The sequence below is a fragment of the Aristolochia californica genome, unplaced genomic scaffold (assembly GCF_029961685.1).
Source record: "Aristolochia californica isolate CCGP_79_NKW_82.1479 unplaced genomic scaffold, dmAriCali1.0.hap1 SCAF_10, whole genome shotgun sequence".
Classification (NCBI taxonomy): Eukaryota; Viridiplantae; Streptophyta; class Magnoliopsida; order Piperales; family Aristolochiaceae; genus Aristolochia; species Aristolochia californica.
In genome coordinates this window covers 31,496,455-31,514,631 of record NW_027181771.1, presented here as the reverse complement: position 1 = coordinate 31,514,631, position 18,177 = coordinate 31,496,455, and the positions used below count along the sequence as shown (strand labels likewise).

General features: G+C 37.7%; 3 protein-coding genes across 4 annotated transcripts; 1 reads left to right on the top strand and 2 right to left on the bottom strand.

Annotated features, from left to right (window-relative positions):
• Positions 1-1,002: 1,002 nt before the first annotated feature.
• On the bottom strand, positions 1,003-3,857 carry LOC137942447 (putative protein phosphatase 2C 53). Its single transcript, XM_068788087.1, has 4 exons — positions 3,092-3,857; positions 2,282-2,620; positions 1,606-1,785; positions 1,003-1,505 (listed from the first exon to the last, which is right to left on the bottom strand). Exons 1-4 carry the CDS (start codon positions 3,548-3,550, stop codon positions 1,314-1,316), a joined length of 1,170 nt encoding a protein of 389 aa, XP_068644188.1. The 5' UTR covers positions 3,551-3,857; the 3' UTR covers positions 1,003-1,313.
• Positions 3,858-5,072: 1,215 nt separating this feature from the next.
• On the top strand, positions 5,073-16,024 carry LOC137942446 (chlorophyll synthase, chloroplastic-like). Of its 2 annotated transcripts, none has more exons than XM_068788085.1 (15): positions 5,073-5,245; positions 5,333-5,392; positions 5,485-5,576; positions 6,180-6,267; positions 6,979-7,064; positions 7,160-7,246; positions 8,640-8,705; positions 8,795-8,878; positions 8,980-9,041; positions 9,587-9,662; positions 9,752-9,814; positions 10,015-10,096; positions 15,202-15,278; positions 15,467-15,514; positions 15,636-16,024. In XM_068788085.1, the coding sequence occupies exons 1-15, from the start codon at positions 5,131-5,133 to the stop codon at positions 15,696-15,698; spliced, it is 1,149 nt and encodes a 382-aa protein (XP_068644186.1). In that variant the 5' UTR covers positions 5,073-5,130; the 3' UTR covers positions 15,699-16,024. The 2 variants fall into 2 exon arrangements, with proteins under 2 accessions (XP_068644186.1, XP_068644187.1); XM_068788086.1 differs by having other exon boundaries at positions 5,074-5,245; positions 5,348-5,392; positions 15,636-16,023.
• A 436-nt stretch (positions 16,025-16,460) lies between these two features.
• Positions 16,461-16,831, bottom strand: LOC137943006 (protein EMB-1-like). The gene is made up of 2 exons (XM_068788711.1): positions 16,714-16,831; positions 16,461-16,621 (listed from the first exon to the last, which is right to left on the bottom strand). The coding sequence occupies exons 1-2, from the start codon at positions 16,829-16,831 to the stop codon at positions 16,461-16,463; spliced, it is 279 nt and encodes a 92-aa protein (XP_068644812.1).
• Positions 16,832-18,177: the final 1,346 nt, after the last annotated feature.

Here is an 18,177-nt window from a genome sequence, read left to right as displayed (position 1 = left end):
CGGTAGTTTTACTCGATTAAGTATTTGAGTAATTTTATTTGATTATTTGTTTAATACTTGATTGTATAAGAGCAATTCAGTATGTTTGAGTTAATGTAAGCTTAAGATAACAACATGATTCAATTGTTTTTTAATATTTATAATAACTGTATTATACATTATAATTTTTATTTTTATATTTTTATATATTATTGTTTTTTATAATTTATAAAATATAAGTAATTGTTATTATTCTTTGATTTATTTATATAATTACGTGTTCTACTATTTGATAAATAAATAATATCATATATTAAATACCTTGCTCTGTGATATATTTGCAATTGGATGATACTAAGCTCATTATATTATTATTTTTTAAATTTTTTTATGTTTATAGTTTTAAATGTAAGTTGGGGTTCGAACCCTGTTCAAGTTTGAGTTTAAACTCGGTTAAAAATTTTCGGTTCGAGCTCGATTCCAATTTTAGGCTCAAGGCTGAATTCGGTAAGTATTCTTAGTTCCATACTAACTTGGGTATATGATAATCAATGGGAATAAAGTATGATAAGTATACAGATAAAAAAAACTCGTTCCAGTAATGTAACTTTGGGCATCTTCCTGAGTTGAATATAGACAAATAGTTAAAAGACAGCACAAATTGTCACAGATTAACATTCTCTGAGTCCCATTAAAAGTAATCAAATACTATCAATAATTGTTAAGCGTTTCCCTTTGATTATCGTATTCGCTTGCCGATTCCTCTCCACCGAAACGCGTTCAAATTGTCTCCTTATTTTGGGTTCAGTGTACCAGAGCGGATCTAACTATTTTAGGTCGGCTTCTGGTCCTTACCCTTTTTAAGTGCAATGAATATGCCGTCAATGAAGAACAACTTCGCATTCCATCGACAGGAAGAACGATTCAACATTCCTAGCTAAGGTTTTTCCTTTCAAGACATGCTCAATGGATCATAAGATTCACGCGTTTTTGAAGTGAAGGGTTCTTTATTAATCAGTCAAATCTGTGGAAGGTGTTCACACAGTGATTCAATAAGATACAGGTTAATGAACAGAATAAATGAACTCTGTATTCCATGAGCATCATTACAACGCTCGGAGCAGTCAACCACCTCCCTTCAAAGAGGAGCACAAAGAATCAAAGAATCAGGTGAGCTACTGTAAAACTTCTGCAAATCAGGCCCCAAAACAGGAATTCCCAAAATGAGGTCACCAGTTAAGATGAATCACCCAGAAGAAATTCTTGGAGATAAATTCCTAAGCAGAGTCTACAGAGGAAGCTTCACATTTTCAAGTTACTGTGCAAAATGGTCTTTACTGTTCATTGGTACTGGTGCCTTGATCAGCCAAAAATTGCCCCAAATGGATTATCATCACGCTTATGTCATCAGTGGATCCTCTCTTCACGGACAAGTCCACAAGCTTTCTACATGCTGATAGAGTCATTAGGTCATTGGTCCCAACACAGAGAGGTCGAGCCATGTTTACAGCTTCCTGGTTACCTACCTGAAAATACAGGAATTATGTCTCTGAGTTAAAAACATTGCTGAACGAATAGGTTATTGGATGATGGAAGCATTACAATATATAGAGTTTGATAACTTACCTTATCCCATAGCCCATCAGAGGCTAGGATTAAGAATTCACAATCAGGGTTGATCCTCAGGACTTTCGTATCTGGCTCTGCGATTACCCATTGTTTAAGATGAGAATCTCCGATGCCTCTAGATACCGCAAGTGAACCTTGTATCCTCCAGACACCACGGCAGTTATCCACATAGCCACCCTGCAAGATGTTGTTGTTTTCTTGAGTTCAAGATGAATCAAATATGCATAAAAACAAACAATTGAACTATATAAAAACTAAACATTGCAGACACCCTTGACGAAGCATTTGAATATCTGAGTACTACATCAGCAAAACATGAAAGAAAAACTCAAATTTGCTTCTACCAGAATAGCATATGCCTTCTGTCAATTTCATTTGTTTGTTAAACTCAGAAACTGAAGAAGTAAGAGAAGAATGTGGCAATCAGCAGCACAAGCCATCAGTATTTTAGGAAAGAGCAACAGAGGTAGGAATTATGTGTCATGAAACACTAAAATCTTTCCTAATTGCACCTAACAATACTATGGATCACCGTCAAATTGGCTAATTCAAATAAAAACCGACTTTGGACCTCTTTAACAAGATATAGCAACGAGTACCAAGCTCATACTTGGACCTCTTTTTATTTTGGATCTGCTTAACTTATAAGAATGAAATTTATAACAGCGCTTACAAGGTTCTGAATTCGGTTTTTTTCATCTTCGCGTGAAGGCCGATGATCGACAGTCAGTGCCTCAGCGGTTCCACTTCTGCTCATTACAGCACGGCAATCTCCAGCATTAGAAACAATGAGATCTCCATTCCTTATCAAGGCAGTTACACAGCAAGTCCCTCCATGGACATCCTCTTTAAGAAACTCAGAATCTGTTATTAGGTAACCACTTTTAACTGCCTCCTCAACTTCATTGTCTCCTCTTTCCATAACCTCTTTCATCACATTCTTATCAATGTTTTTTGCAGCAAATTCAGAAGCTTTTGTACCACCGTGCCCATCAAAAACCCCAAAAAATGCCTGCCAAGAAAAGAAACTCGATGAATAAAAGAAACAGAGAAATGTGTCTAATTAATAACTAAAAACTCTAGTTCTTTTACTGGATTAAAAAACTATCATCAGAGACGAATTAGAAACCGACAAGGAATCAAGACAAAAGCCAGGATCACCAATTTCTGGTGATTTCGTATGTGAATGCTCGCAATAACACCACACTATGGCCTAAATCATCGTGAACTTGGTATATTTTGCCCAAGTACACATACTCGAATCTGATAGTTGCTCAAGATTGAAAAACTGTAATCCCGTCTAACAGAAATAAAACACTGGATGACAAAATCTGGTACAAACATATGAATAATATCCCACACAGGATCCTTTGATATGAAGGAAAAAAAGTGACTAGAAATTTTCTTGTGAACGACAAAAATTCTAACCAGAAGCATCTTTTTCCCAAAATCGTCATGAACAACAAATAGTAAAAAGAATTACCTGTTTGGGATCACCGTGGATATCAACGACAGAACAGTGCCTATCCTCCATCGTCGACCTCCTACCCTTCTTGCAAAGAACTGAGAATCTCTCCGTCTCGATCTCTACATCAGCCGGCTCGGGTGGAACGGTCTCGAGCGGCTGCGCAAAGCTAAGAGAAGAAAGAGGAATATCAATCCTCCCAGGTCTTTTCCGCTTTGAAAGGGTCGAAGTCGACTCGACAACAGGACCGGTCTCTTTCTTCGGAACCTTAATCCCACCAACTTGCTTCTGTAATCTAATCCTAAAGGAAGAAGGTGGCGACTGCAAAGAAGAGGACGCCAGAGAGGAGGAAGGCGAAGGCGAAGGCGGCGACCCAGAAAGGGTGAGGGTTTTCGGAGAGGAAGCTATTTTGCAAAAGAGGGTATCCCAAGTCGGCGAGAAGACAGGCGACCCAGAAAGCGCAACGGCACAAGACATGATTTTGAAGCTCTCCCGAGAGCAGAGTTAAAAGAGTAAATCTGATATTTCTATCAAAGCTGAAAATAGAGAGGTATATAAGAAGCGAGAAAGGGGGGAAAGTAAGAGGATAACGAAGAGAGTCAAAAGGAGTGAGCGTGTGAAGAGCGTATGGAGAGATTTGTGGGGAATTGAAGGGATCTGATTCAGAAAGCTTTCACGAATCCAACACGTATTTGGATGAGTTGGAAGGAAGATTCAGGTAATGTAACCGCAGATAAAAAATCACTAGTTTTTCTTCGGAGAGAAGACTGAGATGGGGGAGGGGAACGGGTTGACGGGAGAATTTGAAGGCAACCGAGGCTCTTTGACTGGCAAGGGCATCAGGAGAAGCGCTGCAATTGAGATTGGGAGAGGAGGGACCCACGAAGCAGAGAAGAAAGCGTCAGCGACTCCGTCTTTGACTCGGGCTTTTTTCAAAGCATAATGGGTCTAAGCGGAAGAGATGAGCTGTCGGTGAGCTCATCAGCAAAACAAAAAAAAAAAAAAAAACTCACTTAAGTTACAAAATTACATTAGTGCCATTTGAAAATTAGAGTGAAATTCACTTTACTATGGGAAAGTAGATTATTATTTTTTCTTCACAAATTGATGGAATTTGAAGCTATATAAGATCTATACAATAGGATGGGGAATTCCTTTCTTGCCCTTGTCTTGTCTTCTTTAGTCTTTTTGGAGGTTTTTCCTTTTTAAAAAAATAATAAATTAATATAAAAATAAATTTAGTTTATATTTAAACTTACGATTCCACGATGTATAATCACAGTAAAAAAAAAATTAGGAGAAGAGGAAGAGTGACAAAATTGGAGAAAAGAGGAAGGTTAGGGTAATGGACTTGTCCCTATCCTCCCCCTTAAGTTGTATTTACAGATATCAATTTTACTAATATTAAAAAAATACCCTTCTCCCTAGTAAAAGTGAATAAGAGACATAAATCATAAACTAATTTTATCAGTGTCATTTACTATCATGCCACCCTTATGTGGCTTATGGGCCTATTCTTTGGTCTATGGGATTGTGCTCATATTACACACAATGTGTGGGTCTTTCTTTGGTCGTATGGGCTTGGACCCATCTTCTAACATATTATATTACTTATAATCTTATTAACTTTTAAAAATTTGTTTGATAATAATAATTTTTATGACATAATTGTTGATTTTTTAGTTTATTATTTAAATAAAATAAATATTGGTTATTTGTAAAATTTAAAATCAAGTTATTACATGAAAAATATTTTATAACTCAGTGAGTTGGTAATACTTGCATAAGTTTTCATTTTCTTTTGATTATTTCAGCCAAAATCTATTTTATTAATTAATTTAGCACTTTCCTATATTCTCTTAAAAAATTACCCATAACACTCGAATTAGAAAGTTACAACTTGTGATGTGGCATCGTATAATTGGGGAGCATCTTCGTCCTTCGCTCTCTTCCATCCGAATTCATCCAGCAGTGAGAGGGGTATTTACAGGTTGCGGCATAGTGCTCCAGCATCAAATTCTATCTACCAGAGAGAGAGAGAAGCGACAGCGGCATCGATGGCTGCTTCACTTCTCAGCAGTAGTTCCTCTATCTCGTTCCCCGCTTACTGCTCCCACCTCCATGCTTCAAGTTCAACTACTTTGCTGTCTCCTTCTTCCCTAACTCTGCCTAGTGAGTTGCATATTTTGGAACCACTTTGGTCGTGTTTCTTCTCATTTGGGTCCTTGTTTATTTTTCATTTTAATGTTCAAAGTAAAGTATTCAAATTTGTAGGGCGGAGGTTTTCTGTCAGAGCTGCTGATACTGACGCCAATAAAGGTCTGCAGCTAGTTCTACTAAAATATTGACGCGTTTGTAATTTTCCTTGTGAATGTGTGAATTGGTGCTGAGAATGGGGTTTCTTTATATAGCGGCGAAATCCTCGGCTCCGGATAAGGCGCCTGCAAAAGATGGTTCGAGCATTAATCAGCTGCTTGGGATAAAGGGCGCTGCCCAGGAGAGTGTGAGTTCTGGAGTGTCATCGTTTTTATTTTCATTATCATATTGCTCCAATGCGAGGTATCATAAATTGAATGTGTGTCTATCTTTGGCTTTTGGATTAAGTTGTCCGTCTTTCTGGTTCGAGTGATCGTTGTGTGAAGTTTTCGTAATGGAGCCTTAACCATTCCAGATGGAAAGTTCTCATGGACATAAATTAACTTCGTCATACTATATTTTATTCATTTATTGTATAATTCTTACTTGGCTGTAACTGGATAGTTAGTGTTCTTCACTTTGAGGTTCTCAGTCCAGTTCTGTTTTGCTAATCGGCTTTGAAACCTCTGTCTTTGAAAGCTTTTTTAATGTATAGATTTGATGTGACTCATTTTGTGCCTTTTCCTTATTGCATATGACACATTCCCTTTGAGGTTCTCTAGTCCAGTTTTGTTCTTTTTATCAGCTCTGAAACTTCTGTCTTGTTTAAAGTTCTTTTAATAGATAGATTTGATGTGATTCATTTGGTGCCTTTTCCTTATTGCAAATGACACATTCTTTACTGTATCCCTTGGCAGAATTTAATCAGATATAAATTATGTACTGATGTGGTTTAGCTTTTCGTGTGTAGAACAAATGGAAGATTCGACTTCAACTCACAAAGCCTGTTACATGGCCTCCATTGATTTGGGGAGTTGTCTGTGGGGCTGCTGCTTCTGGTATCCGATCTTGCTTCCATGTAATTTGCATCATGTAAAACCCTTTAGGGGCAATTATATTATAAGTTTTGGTGTACCTACAAATTTTTTATGTGGTGGACATTAGAAAGGTGAAATAGGAGATGAGATCAGGGCTCAAACCCCGTTTTTGCATTATTCAAATGGGATGGGCAGGTGTTCTACAGCTAAAAATGACCTTTGTAAAAAGAATCAGAACCTGCCAGTAAATTCTTCTTTCCACCTTCAGTATGGATGACTAGAACTTCATTCAAAATTGTGTCACTCCTTGTAGGGGCTTTGAATGAAATCTCAAGGTTTGGGTTCATCTGCTTTAATTGATTTTATGTAACTTAGTTAATGAGGCCATTATGTCAATCCTTTTCCTGAGAACTTCTATTGCATCAGATATTTAAGCTTTTGTCTACAGAGCTAAAACATATGAAACACAAATTATTTAAGAGTTATCAACTTGATTAAAAATATTTTTCTTCTACAGCTCACTGAGCAAAATCTCAACAATGGCTATTTTAGGTTAGCATTTGGAATTATATTTGTTGGGACTGCCATTTTGAACGTTGTACTTACCACACTTGAGGAGTTTATTGCACCTAAGCTTGAATGCATCCAATTTTAGCATCAGTCTCCTGCTGATTCCATGTCTTATTTGGATAACCTATACAACGCTTCTTCTTAGTCCTGTCCATCTTCCAGGAAATTTCCACTGGAACATTGAAGATGTTGCTAAATCAATTCTGTGCATGATAATGTCAGGTCCATGTCTCACAGGCTACACACAGGTTACCACTCTTAGAGAATTAGCTCATGGTCTCTGCTCTCTGACATAGATCTCTCATTCTTAATCTTAAAGTTATTATCATTCTTTTGTTTGTAGACTTTGAATGATTGGTATGATCGTGAGATAGATGCAATAAATGAACCTTACCGCCCTATTCCTTCTGGTGCAATATCTGAGGGTGAGGTATGTATGATCTTTTTGGCAATTTATTATGAAGTATGATAAGTAGAAACAGATTGTCATTTCAAAAATAAAATATTAAATAATTGTCTTTTTTTATTTTGGTATTTTAAGTGGCTTTCTCTGTTGAAAGAAGAGACAGAAGAGTCTTTTGTTGGGTTTATTTGTCTAAATTTTTACTCTGAAGCCAGTCGGTCTTAGAGAAGTGCTTATGATAATTAAAGGAGGGTTGAATGCCAAAATAAGTTTTATATGTCCTTGAACTCCTTCTATACAGTGGAAAGCCAATACATTATGTGATCATTTGATCTTCTGCTGAACCATATGGATTGCCAGAATGGAGATTTTGGATAAGTGATACTAAAGGATCGTTAGTGTCAAAGACTGTTTGCTAAGTTTACTGACTGTTTATTGTCAAAGATAGTTTGCTAAGTGACAAGAATGGACTCATGACTCACGTATCACACTAACACTTGGTGTTTACTAGATCGTCCACCAAAACCACCTTTCACCTGGAGTATATGTGGTCAGTTGAAGTGATAGAGAATGGCTTTGACCATTAAACTGTCCGTGAGCCCTTAAGTAAAAAACGCTAGGCATAAATGGATTAACTTATTTTATACAAATGAAATTAGTTTTGCTGTCTGACAACAAAATGAATTGGCTTTTTAAATTACTTCCGGAGTAGCCTTTTGTCAACCCAAAGAATTTGCAAGTTACTCTATTGTCTAGTCTTCATTTTGCATGAATGCCTAGCCGAACTCAATTATCCTTTGATTTGCGTAGACAAGAAAAATAGATCATTTTAATGCCTGCATGTTTCCACCAGATATTGAGGGAACAAACCAAGTGTTATTTCTTCTTTAAAAGGCCGAGCTTTTGAAGTCAAGCATCCTATTTTGAGTGAAAAATGTCCTCCTTACTTGTGGAAGGGGACTCTGCAGTTGTCATGAGTTGGGCCGTGGGAGGAAATCCCAACTTGGGCGTATTTTAATGTATTTTGATGAAATTGAAGATTTATGTAGAGGCATACTATAACTTGGCAGCACACCCCAAGAAGCGCTAACAACCTAGCCGACACGTCAGCTAGGGAAAGGTTCTCCTGTTGGCATCTCGCTGTAGGAACCTTGCTCCCTATCTGACCTGGCCTTAGCATCGTCTTGTGGGATCCCACTTTGTTGTTTGTTTCCTTTTCCTTTGTCACTTTGTGTACCCTTCCTCCTCTGGGAGCTCTCTTAATAGAATCCACCTTCTCGTTATTAACAAGAATAAATAAAATTTTCTGTTCTATGTAGAGGCTAGGTTTTTTCTCAAACTTCCTGTGACAAGTGGATGGATCCCCAAGGGAGACTTTTAAAGAAGTTTGTTATTATCTGATGTGGGTCATCTGTTTCAGGTTATAACCCAGATATGGGTTCTTCTTTTGGGAGGCCTTGCCTTGGGAGGTATACTAGATGCTTGGGTAAGTCTGCAACTTTTGACACGTTTTCTTATTGATTGCTCAGATTGATTTAAGTCAATTTTAATGTTTAAAATTTTCTTACATTTCAGGCAGGGCATAAATTTCCTATAGTATTTTATCTAGCTGTTGGTGGATCCTTGTTGTCATACATATATTCTGCTCCACCTCTGAAGGTCTGCACATTACTCTCTTCCAATCATGTTATTGAGAATCTGAGACCATTCTTAGTAGTCTTCCAACTAATTCACTCTTCAGTGTTTTCTGTATTTTGCAGCTCAAGCAGAATGGATGGATTGGAAATTTTGCTCTAGGAGCAAGCTACATTAGTTTGCCCTGGTATGAGCTATTTCTGCAGGACATTCTAACTTCAGTACAACATGGTTGAATGAGTGTATGCTTGTAGATCCAGTGGCCACTGGCTTATTCTTTGCTTGTTTAGGATTTCCTGAGGGGTTGAGGGAAAACCATGATGAATATTTTTAAGATTCACATAATTTTCTCGATCTACTTTTAAGTCAAAATTATTTGAAGATAAACATTCAAAGAACAAAGTTGAGCGATGGACTGGTTGCCACTGGTTAGTTTTCAATGCTGCTGACATTTTCTTTATTCATGATCTGTTATGTACTTAATAAAATGAGTGGATGATAAATTTTCCAGACAAAAATAGCCTCACTGAATTTCAGCACCAGGATCTATAATCATGCCGATCTAGCTGTTGCACATTTTCACTCAATTACATAAATTACACAAAGTTGTTGAGCATATCTACATGATTGGGCCTGGCCAAATTTTTATATTTGGAATCTGTGTGTGTTAATTGTGTTACCATAGTCATTTTGAGATCCATTTACTCTTCTACATGTATTGACTGATAATAGGTGGGCTGGTCAAGCTTTATTCGGAACTCTTACTCCTGACATAATTGTGTTGACTCTCCTGTATAGTATAGCTGGGGTATGCTATTCCTACTTATATATGGTTTCATCATTAACTGTGAGAAAGTATCAGCTAGTGCTGATGTCAATTTATTCCTCATGATTCAGCTTGGAATTGCCATTGTCAATGATTTCAAAAGTATTGAAGGGGATAGGGCATTGGGACTTCAGGTTCGTTTCCTTTGTTGTATCTATTATTATTAAGCCTGCTAGGGGCCAACATCAGTTCAAATTACAGAAAGGCATAACTGTACCACTATGAATTCAAACAGAATACTGGCACATAGAAAATGAAGGTGGGACAGCTTTTGATTATCTTAGTAATCTGAAAGTTACACCACATTCATGTTAACAATTGTTGTTTCATGCAGTCACTTCCAGTTGCTTTTGGAGTTGAAACAGCCAAATGGATTTGTGTTGGTGCTATTGACATAACACAACTCTCAGTTGCAGGTAAAAGGATTTTCTTCCAATTTTCCTGTATTACTTCCTTGGTCACTCTTTCCATATTCTGCTCCAATTTGTGCTGATAGGGTATTGACAAATACATGTTTGGTGTTTAGTGTTAGGAATTAAATGCCCTAATTCCAAACTAACGAGAGTAATAATAAAAATCATGGAATAAGGAAAAAGCAAGCATGAGAGCAACAACAAGATTTATACAGGTTCACCTCAAGGTGAGACTATGTCATGTTTTCCGCCGCTACAGTAATCCACTATGAAGATGAAATAGTTTACAAGAGAAATCGCACACTTACAGGTGTTTTCTCTAACCTCTCTCGGGCTGCAACTCAAGGTCCTCCATGATGATGATAAAACCCTAATGTTGATAAAGTTCCACAACTTAACAATCTCCCACATGGAGATTAATCCATCATGAATATCTCCTCTACAGTGGCAACAACTGCTCAATCCTTAGAGAGAAGTCCAACTGAAGTTGCACACAACTTCAATTTCTTAATCGAAATAGTCTTTGTCAATATATCAGCAGGATTCTGACTTCCTTGAATCTTATCAAGTGCTAAGACTCCATCCTCCAGAGCCGATCCGATGAAGTGATAACATACCTGTATGTACTTCGTTCTGGCATGATAAACCTTTTCTAAATGAATAACACTCTTCCCATGCTTGAGATTTAATTCTTCCCAGAAAGACTGCGACCATACCATCTCTTTGTTGGCTTCGGTCACAACAACATATTACGCCTCAATAGTGGAAAGAACAACTATCTTCTACAACTTAGAGACCCAACTAACTGTTGTACCACCCAACATGTATACATATTCAGTGGTACTCTTCCTGCCATCAATGTTTCCAGCCATGTCAGCATCTATATAACCCTGTAATCCCAAGTTTGACTTTCTGAAACATAACGCTGAGTTTATAGTGCCTCTCAAATACCTGAGAATCCACTTCACTGCTTCCCAATATTGTTTACCCGGATTACTCATATATTTGCTCACAACTCCCGCTACATGAGCTATGTCTGGTCTAGTGCACACCATGGCATACATGAGACTGCCAATAGCAAAAGCATAAGGCACATTAGTCATGTGGGCTCGCTTCTACTCTGTAGAAGGTGACCGCTCCTTAGATAGCCTAAAGTGACTAGCCAAAGGAGTACTTGCTGGTTTTGCATCATTCATGTTGAATCTGCTCAGCACCTTCTTCACATATTTTTCTTGTGACAGTTTCAAGACATTAGTATCTCTACTAATCCTCATCCCAAGGATTTGTTTTGTAGCACCCAAATCCTTCATTGCAAACTTCTTGGACAACTCCTTTTTCAACTTTTTTATTTCCTGTTTGCAAGTTCTTGCTATCAACATGTCATCAACATATAGCAGTAGAATGATATAGGAGTCATCAAGCTTCTTCACATAACAACAATAATTTGCCTGACACCTCAACAAACCAATACTACTCATAAAGGTGTCAAACTTCTTATATCACTGTCTTGGAGTTTTTTTAAGACCATACAAGCTTTTTTGCAGTTTGCACACCATTTTCTCTTTTCCTTGTGCTTTGAAACCCTGGCTGCATCATGTAAATTTTTTCCTCCAAATCTCCATAAAAAAAGGCTGTCTTTACATCCAACTGCTCTTAAGTGCAAGTCTTCATTTGCCACATGTCCAAGCACTGTTCTAATAGTAGTCAATTTCACTATTGGAGAGAAAATCTCAGTGTAATCAATGCTTTCTTCTTGTTGAAAACCTTTTATCACCAGTCTTGCCTTGTACCGCTTGCTGCCATCATGTTCGTCTTTTATTCGGTACACCCATTTATTCTGTAAGGTCTTCTTCCCTTTTGGTAACTCGGTCAGCTACCATGTCTGACTAAATAATAGTGAATCCATGTCGTCCTTCATAGCCAACTCCCACTTGGTTGATTTATCAACTTGCATGACTTCCTCATAACTCTTTGGTTCACCTTTATCAGTCAATAAGATATAATTCAGTTCAAGGGAGTACCTCTGTGGTGGTTTGCTAGTTCTGGTAGATCTCTTGAGTTCAGTCACAAGAATGTCTAGGAGTATGTTTTCTTGGTCTTCCTGAGCAATATTCTCCATCTCAATAACTGGTGGTCTTCCTGAGCGATATTCTCCATCTCAATAACCGATGGTCTTCTTGAGTGATATTCTCCATCTCAATAATTGGAGGATCTCTCAACTGAATCACTTCAGACTTCTTGGCTTCATCACTTTTGCTCCCAGACTCTGTTCTCAACCTGTCTTTATACATGACACCTTCATTGAAGATCACGTCCTTGCTCCTGATTACCTTACGACTTTGATCATCCAAGAAGCCATAACCAAGCTTGGTACCACCATAACTAAGAAGAAACATATCTTAGATTTAGCATCAAATTCATTTCTAACAGTGGAATCAATATGAATATCATAAACACAACCAAAAACTTTCAAGAAAGAAAAGTTTACCTCTTTGCCACTCTAGGCCTCTTATGGTATTTTGCAATCCAATGGTGTCGAGGACCTCTATTGATCAAATAGGCAACGGTGCTAATAGTGTCAGACCAGAACATTTTTGGCAATCCCGCATGTAATCTCATGTTCCTAGCATGCTCGTTCAAAGTTCTGTTCATCCTCTCAGCCACACCATTCTGTTGAGGTTTTCCAGGAATGGTCTTCTTCATCTTGATTCCATTATCAGCACAATACCGCTTGAAATCATCATCTATATATTCTCCACCATTATCTGAGTGCAGACACTTTACCTTTAAATCTGTCTCATTCTCAACCATTGATCTCCATCTCTTGAAGGTATCAAAGACATTATATTTCTTTTATAGGAAATAAACCCATACCTTTCTGTTTGCATCATCAATAAATGTCACATAGTAGTTAGAACCACCAAGGGAAGTAACAGTTGAAGGCCCCCACACATCTGTGTGAACCAACTCCAATTTTGTTGTCTTTTGCTCCTTTCTAGCCTCAGAAAAGTTGACCATTTTCTGCTTACCGAAAATACAGCCTTCACACAAACTATTGTTTATAGTTTTTATTCATAAAAAAAAAAAAAAGCCTGGTAGCTTTCCTTTGGATTGAAGCACTTTCATTCCCTTCTCTCTTATGTGAGCGAGCCTATAATGCCACCAATCAGAATCAATAATAACATCAGCAACTGCAACTGCAACCGTGTCTCTGCAACTAGAAGTGATGTAAAGAGTTTCTGTTTTAACTCCTCGTACAACAACCATGGTTCCTTTGGTGACTTTCCCGACAGCACCATTAAAAGACACAATATGACCTTCATCATCAAGCTGCCCTACTGAAATCAGATTACGCATCAGTTTTGGTACATGTCTCACCTTGTGAATTTTCCGCATTGACCTGTTTGACATCCTCAAACTGACATTACCAATACCGACAATATCCAAAAGTTTTCTATCATCATGATACACCTTTCCGTGATCTCCAGCAACATAATTCTCCATGATCTCACGATGTGCGGTGGTGTGAAAAGAAGCTCTTGAATCTAACACCCAAGAGTCAATAGGGTTATCAACTGACCAGAGTAAAGCATCTTGTACTTCTTCAGTCACCGCATTTGTAGCATAGTTTTTCTTTTCATCTTTCTTCAGTGCTCTGCAGTTCTTCTTTATGTGACCAGACTTGCCACAATTCCAGCATTCCACATTCCTTCCGAATTGTGACTTGCTTTTTCCATTCCTTGATTTCCCTCTACCATTGCCTTTTGTTGGAATTCCTTTCAAAGTTCTTGCCCTTAGTATCGACACTTAGGGTAGAATTGGATGTTGATGATTCTCCAGAGTCCTTTCTACGAACTTTCTCTGCAAGAATGGTATCCCAAACATCTTTAACAATCAACTTCTTGTTGCCTACAAAGTTACTGACCGCAGCCCTCATAGGGTCCCAACAATTTGGTAGAGATGTCAAAAGAATTAAAGCACAAACCTCATCATCAAATTTAATTTGAACGGAGGTCAATTGATTGACAATCGTGCTAAACTCATTCAAATACTATGCCACTGATGTATTTTCTATCATCTTTAAATTGAAAAGTTTTTTCTTGAGATATACCTTATTATTTGCGGAAAACTTCTCATATATGTTGGACAAAATCTTCATCATCCCCACTATGGTTTTCTCCAATGCCACGTTGTGAGCAACGTTCTTCGATAGTGTTAACCGGACTACTCCCAATACCTGTCTATCGAAGAGATTTCACTCATCATCTTTCATACCCTCTGGTTTCTTATCCACAAGTGGTGCGTGCAGATTTTTACTGTATAGATAATCTTCGATTTGCATCCTCCCGAACGCAAAATCCATACCAACAAACTTGTTGATTCCAAGTGCTAATCTTTCTCCGCCAGGTATTGCTCCCAATCACGAACCAAAACTCTGATACGACTTGTTAGGAATTAGATGCCCTAATTCCAAACTAAAGAGAGCAATAATAATAATAACAACAACAAGATTTATACAGGTTCGGCTCCAGGAGAGACTACGTCCCGTTTTCTACTACTGTAGTAATCCATTATGAAGATGAAATAGTTTACAAGAGAAATTGCACACTTAAACGTGTTTTCTGTAACCTCTCTCGGACTGCAACTCAAGGTCCTCTGTGATGATGATAAAACCTTAACGTTGATATGACTCCACTTAAATTTGTAGCATATTGCAAATGTACAGGTTTCTTAAGTAAAGCTGCAAGGATATTGATGAGAAAACTCATATCAAAAAATTTGTAGCGTCTTGCAAATGTACAGGTTTCTTAAGTAAAGCTGCAAGGATATTGATGAGAAAGCGCATATCAAATGATCACAATTGATGAAAGAAAATATCCAGAGCCAGTGTTGATCCAATTACTGTTGCTTTGTTTTTTTTTTAAAATATAGTTCTGGTCAGATTTCAGATATCTTTCAGGCATCACATCTTTACATGCATACATCATATGCTAGAGAGGCAAACTGAAAGATCATATGCTAATAAAGGAAGTATTTTATGAGAACTGGGTGAAACAAGGAGGCAGAATGGATACAGGTTTTACATGGTTTTTTCATGGAAATTGCAGGTTATCTCCTTGGTTCTGGTAAACCATTTTATGCATTGGCCCTGCTAGGTCTTATTCTTCCTCAATTGTATTTTCAGGTAGGTTCATGCGTATAGAAAGGTATTTTGCCCTACCATAAAGTTTTCATGAGATCTGAGATGGCTAAGCATAAAATAGCATAAAAGGATTTAACAAAGAGAGAAATGTAAAATGCGAGTTTTTTTGATAAATACCAAGGAACTTTGAAAGAAGCAGTACTAACCAAAATGTGTTTCCTACTTTGCAGTTCCAGTACTTTTTGAAGGACCCAGCAAGGTACGACGTGAAATACCAGGTAGATTCTCTTTCTCAAGTAGGATGAAGAATGCATAATCTCATCAATTAAGAACTCTAAATGAAGAACCCATCGAACTCGGAGGGAGTATTTATAATGCGGCTTTCCATCGTATGTGCAGGCCAGTGCACAACCATTTCTCGTGCTAGGTCTCTTGGTTACAGCTCTGGCGACCAGTCACTGACTTTTATTGCAGCGTCGATTGTCTGATCCCGTTTTCTTGTCGCACTGAAACTACAAATCAGCTTGAGGCGCAGAGGAGGAATGACACATGTAAAATTGGATTTTTGTAATTAGGTCCTAGCTTCAGTTTAGCTTCTGTGTAAATGACAAAGCTAGTTCGATCGATTACATTTGCAAAAATTTTGTCCGTCTTAAGGTCAGAAAGAGGGGTGGCATTAGCCAAGCCAAGTTCGAACGGGTTTGAGTTTTGGCAATACTTCGAAGCAAGAGGCGATATAAGGGAACATATCTCTCTTTCAACCAGAACTATTTCTTTCCTTAGATTTTACAAACAAAGTTTCCCAGTCTGAACTCGGGAACAAACTCGAACAGTTGCAGATCATAGGATCGTCGGCCAATTAAAATTTGCTCATAAAAACAAAAATGTAAAGAAAAAGCATAAAATGATAAAGAGGGAGAATGTCGGGCGAGAGGAGAATGACCAACAAACGGTGCTTCTTCCAATCTCTATTAGTCGTTACATATTTGTGTGGAGAACAGTCAAAAAACGGATTACAGAACTCCAGGGAAACAACCACCACCCTACACACCCATACGTCTCTCCCTCCCCCCTCTCAAAGACCAGCAAAAAAGAGCACTCAAATTCAGCTGAAGAGGGAGAGTGACAGCCAAGTTGAAGAACAACCTAAAACCCTACAAAAGACGCTCATAAACAAACCTAACAAGCCTCCACACTTAATCCTAAGCTACTATTTACGACATTCTATGTACGCCTGAACTTGTCCTCATCGACGGGGATCCCCTCCTGCTCCACGCGCTCCCCTCCAGACTGATCCATAGTGCTCAACCCTCCCTTGCGCCCCATCTCCTGGTACCCTTCCGTGCCAAGCTGTTCCCTCCTCGTCTGTCCCCCACGGCTCCGTCCTAACCAAAACCCACCAACAGATTTTAATCAGCCAAACCATGCACGTCGTGGAATCTTCACGCGAAGGAACAAAATAACCAAACAACCATACCTTCAGCCAGATGCTCCTGGGCTTCGAGGCTTTTGCCGCCAGTTCCTCCAGGGACGACAGTCTCTCCTTGCCTCGCCCTGGCATCAAGCTCCTCCCTCTTGGGCTTCTGGGACGACATTCTGCGTAACGGTGAAAATCAAGAGCGTTCCAAAGAACCGAAAAAATTCAAAAAAGTAGCCTTTCTGCTGCTGATGTTGCTCTGTTGTTTGCTCGGAAGCTTCGTGAGTTGGGAAGGAGCCGGACAGGAGTATTTATAAAGAGAGGTGGTTAAGCGTACGGACACGTCAGTAGGAACGCGGCGGGAGAGGGAAGAAGGTGGAAGGAGAGGGAGACATGCAGGAGGATGGACGATGTGAAGCGACAAAGGGTATATGACACGTATCTCCTTATGTGGAAGCTAGAAGTCATGCAGAGTTGAAAATCGATTAATTATTAATTTTAAAATAAGTTAATATTAATTAATTAATTATAAAAAGTAATAATTAAACAAATCTTTAATTTAATAATATAAAAATGTTAATAAAATTATTACTTTTACAATATCTAAATTCTCACTCTTAAAATAGTTATTAAATATAATATTAATATAAGAAAATTATATAAATTAAAAAGGTATTTTATTATATAAAAGTATTGTAATAAATTTAACTTTTTATTTTACATAGTTTTAAAATTATTTAATTATTTATTTAGTTAATTTTATAAAAATAAAATAATTAAATAAATACTTACTTATATAATATCCAAATACTTAAATCTGTAATGTTTAAATTCTCACGCTTAAATTAGAAATCAAATATAATATTAAAGTCATGAATTAATATAAAAAAAGGGGATTTTATTATATAAAATTATTCTGATTGATTTATTTTTATAAGATAATTTTATTTAACTATTCTTTTAATAAAAAAGATAAATTTATTTTTTAATTAATAACTATTTTCAAAATAAAAAAATATTTTTTAAATTTAATTAAAAATATAAGATAAAATAATTAAAAAAAACCCTCGTCATTGGTTGAATTTATCAACTATTCCTCTCCTCAACAATGCTGACGAGTGGAATAGAGCACAGGCGTTTTTGGTGTCCCAACATCGCCCTTTCTCCAATCTATCAAAATTGTGCCAGAATCATGCACAGATGTTCTCCCATCTCCTTCACCGAGAAGTATTCCCGCATCCTCCCGAGGAATCCATTGCAGGATCATCCAAAAGCGCGCATCGATCTTGTGCAAATTCGATTCAGATATGCGTTCAGGAGAAAGAAAGAGCATTAGGGTGATGTGGTCCTCCCTCGCCACTTGTAATGCAAGCTGAGGAGAAGAAACCTGAAACCCAGGTTTCTTCTTCCGGTTGAGACGATACTCTTGATGGGTCATTTGCAGCAGGGAATCGGATGCATAACACCATCAAAGGCCCCGGCTCCTTGAATCTTGTCCACGTCAAAAGAACCCCCAAAAAAAAT

Excerpts from the sequence above, each read along its gene's own strand:
- LOC137942447 (XM_068788087.1), bottom strand. The coding sequence starts at position 3,550 with ATGTCTTGTGCCGTTGCGCTTTCTGGGTCGCCTGTCTTCTCGCCGACT. Across the intron at positions 2,621-3,091 it reads TCCACGGTGATCCCAAACAG|GCATTTTTTGGGGTTTTTGA; the intron begins GTAATTCTTTTT and ends TTTTCTTGGCAG. Across the intron at positions 1,506-1,605 it reads CTGATGGGCTATGGGATAAG|GTAGGTAACCAGGAAGCTGT; the intron begins GTAAGTTATCAA and ends CTGTATTTTCAG.
- LOC137942446 (XM_068788085.1), top strand. The coding sequence starts at position 5,131 with ATGGCTGCTTCACTTCTCAGCAGTAGTTCCTCTATCTCGTTCCCCGCT. Across the intron at positions 5,393-5,484 it reads TGATACTGACGCCAATAAAG|CGGCGAAATCCTCGGCTCCG; the intron begins GTCTGCAGCTAG and ends TTCTTTATATAG. Across the intron at positions 7,247-8,639 it reads GTGCAATATCTGAGGGTGAG|GTTATAACCCAGATATGGGT; the intron begins GTATGTATGATC and ends CATCTGTTTCAG.
- LOC137943006 (XM_068788711.1), bottom strand. The coding sequence starts at position 16,831 with ATGTCGTCCCAGAAGCCCAAGAGGGAGGAGCTTGATGCCAGGGCGAGG. Across the intron at positions 16,622-16,713 it reads CCAGGAGCATCTGGCTGAAG|GACGGAGCCGTGGGGGACAG; the intron begins GTATGGTTGTTT and ends GGTTTTGGTTAG.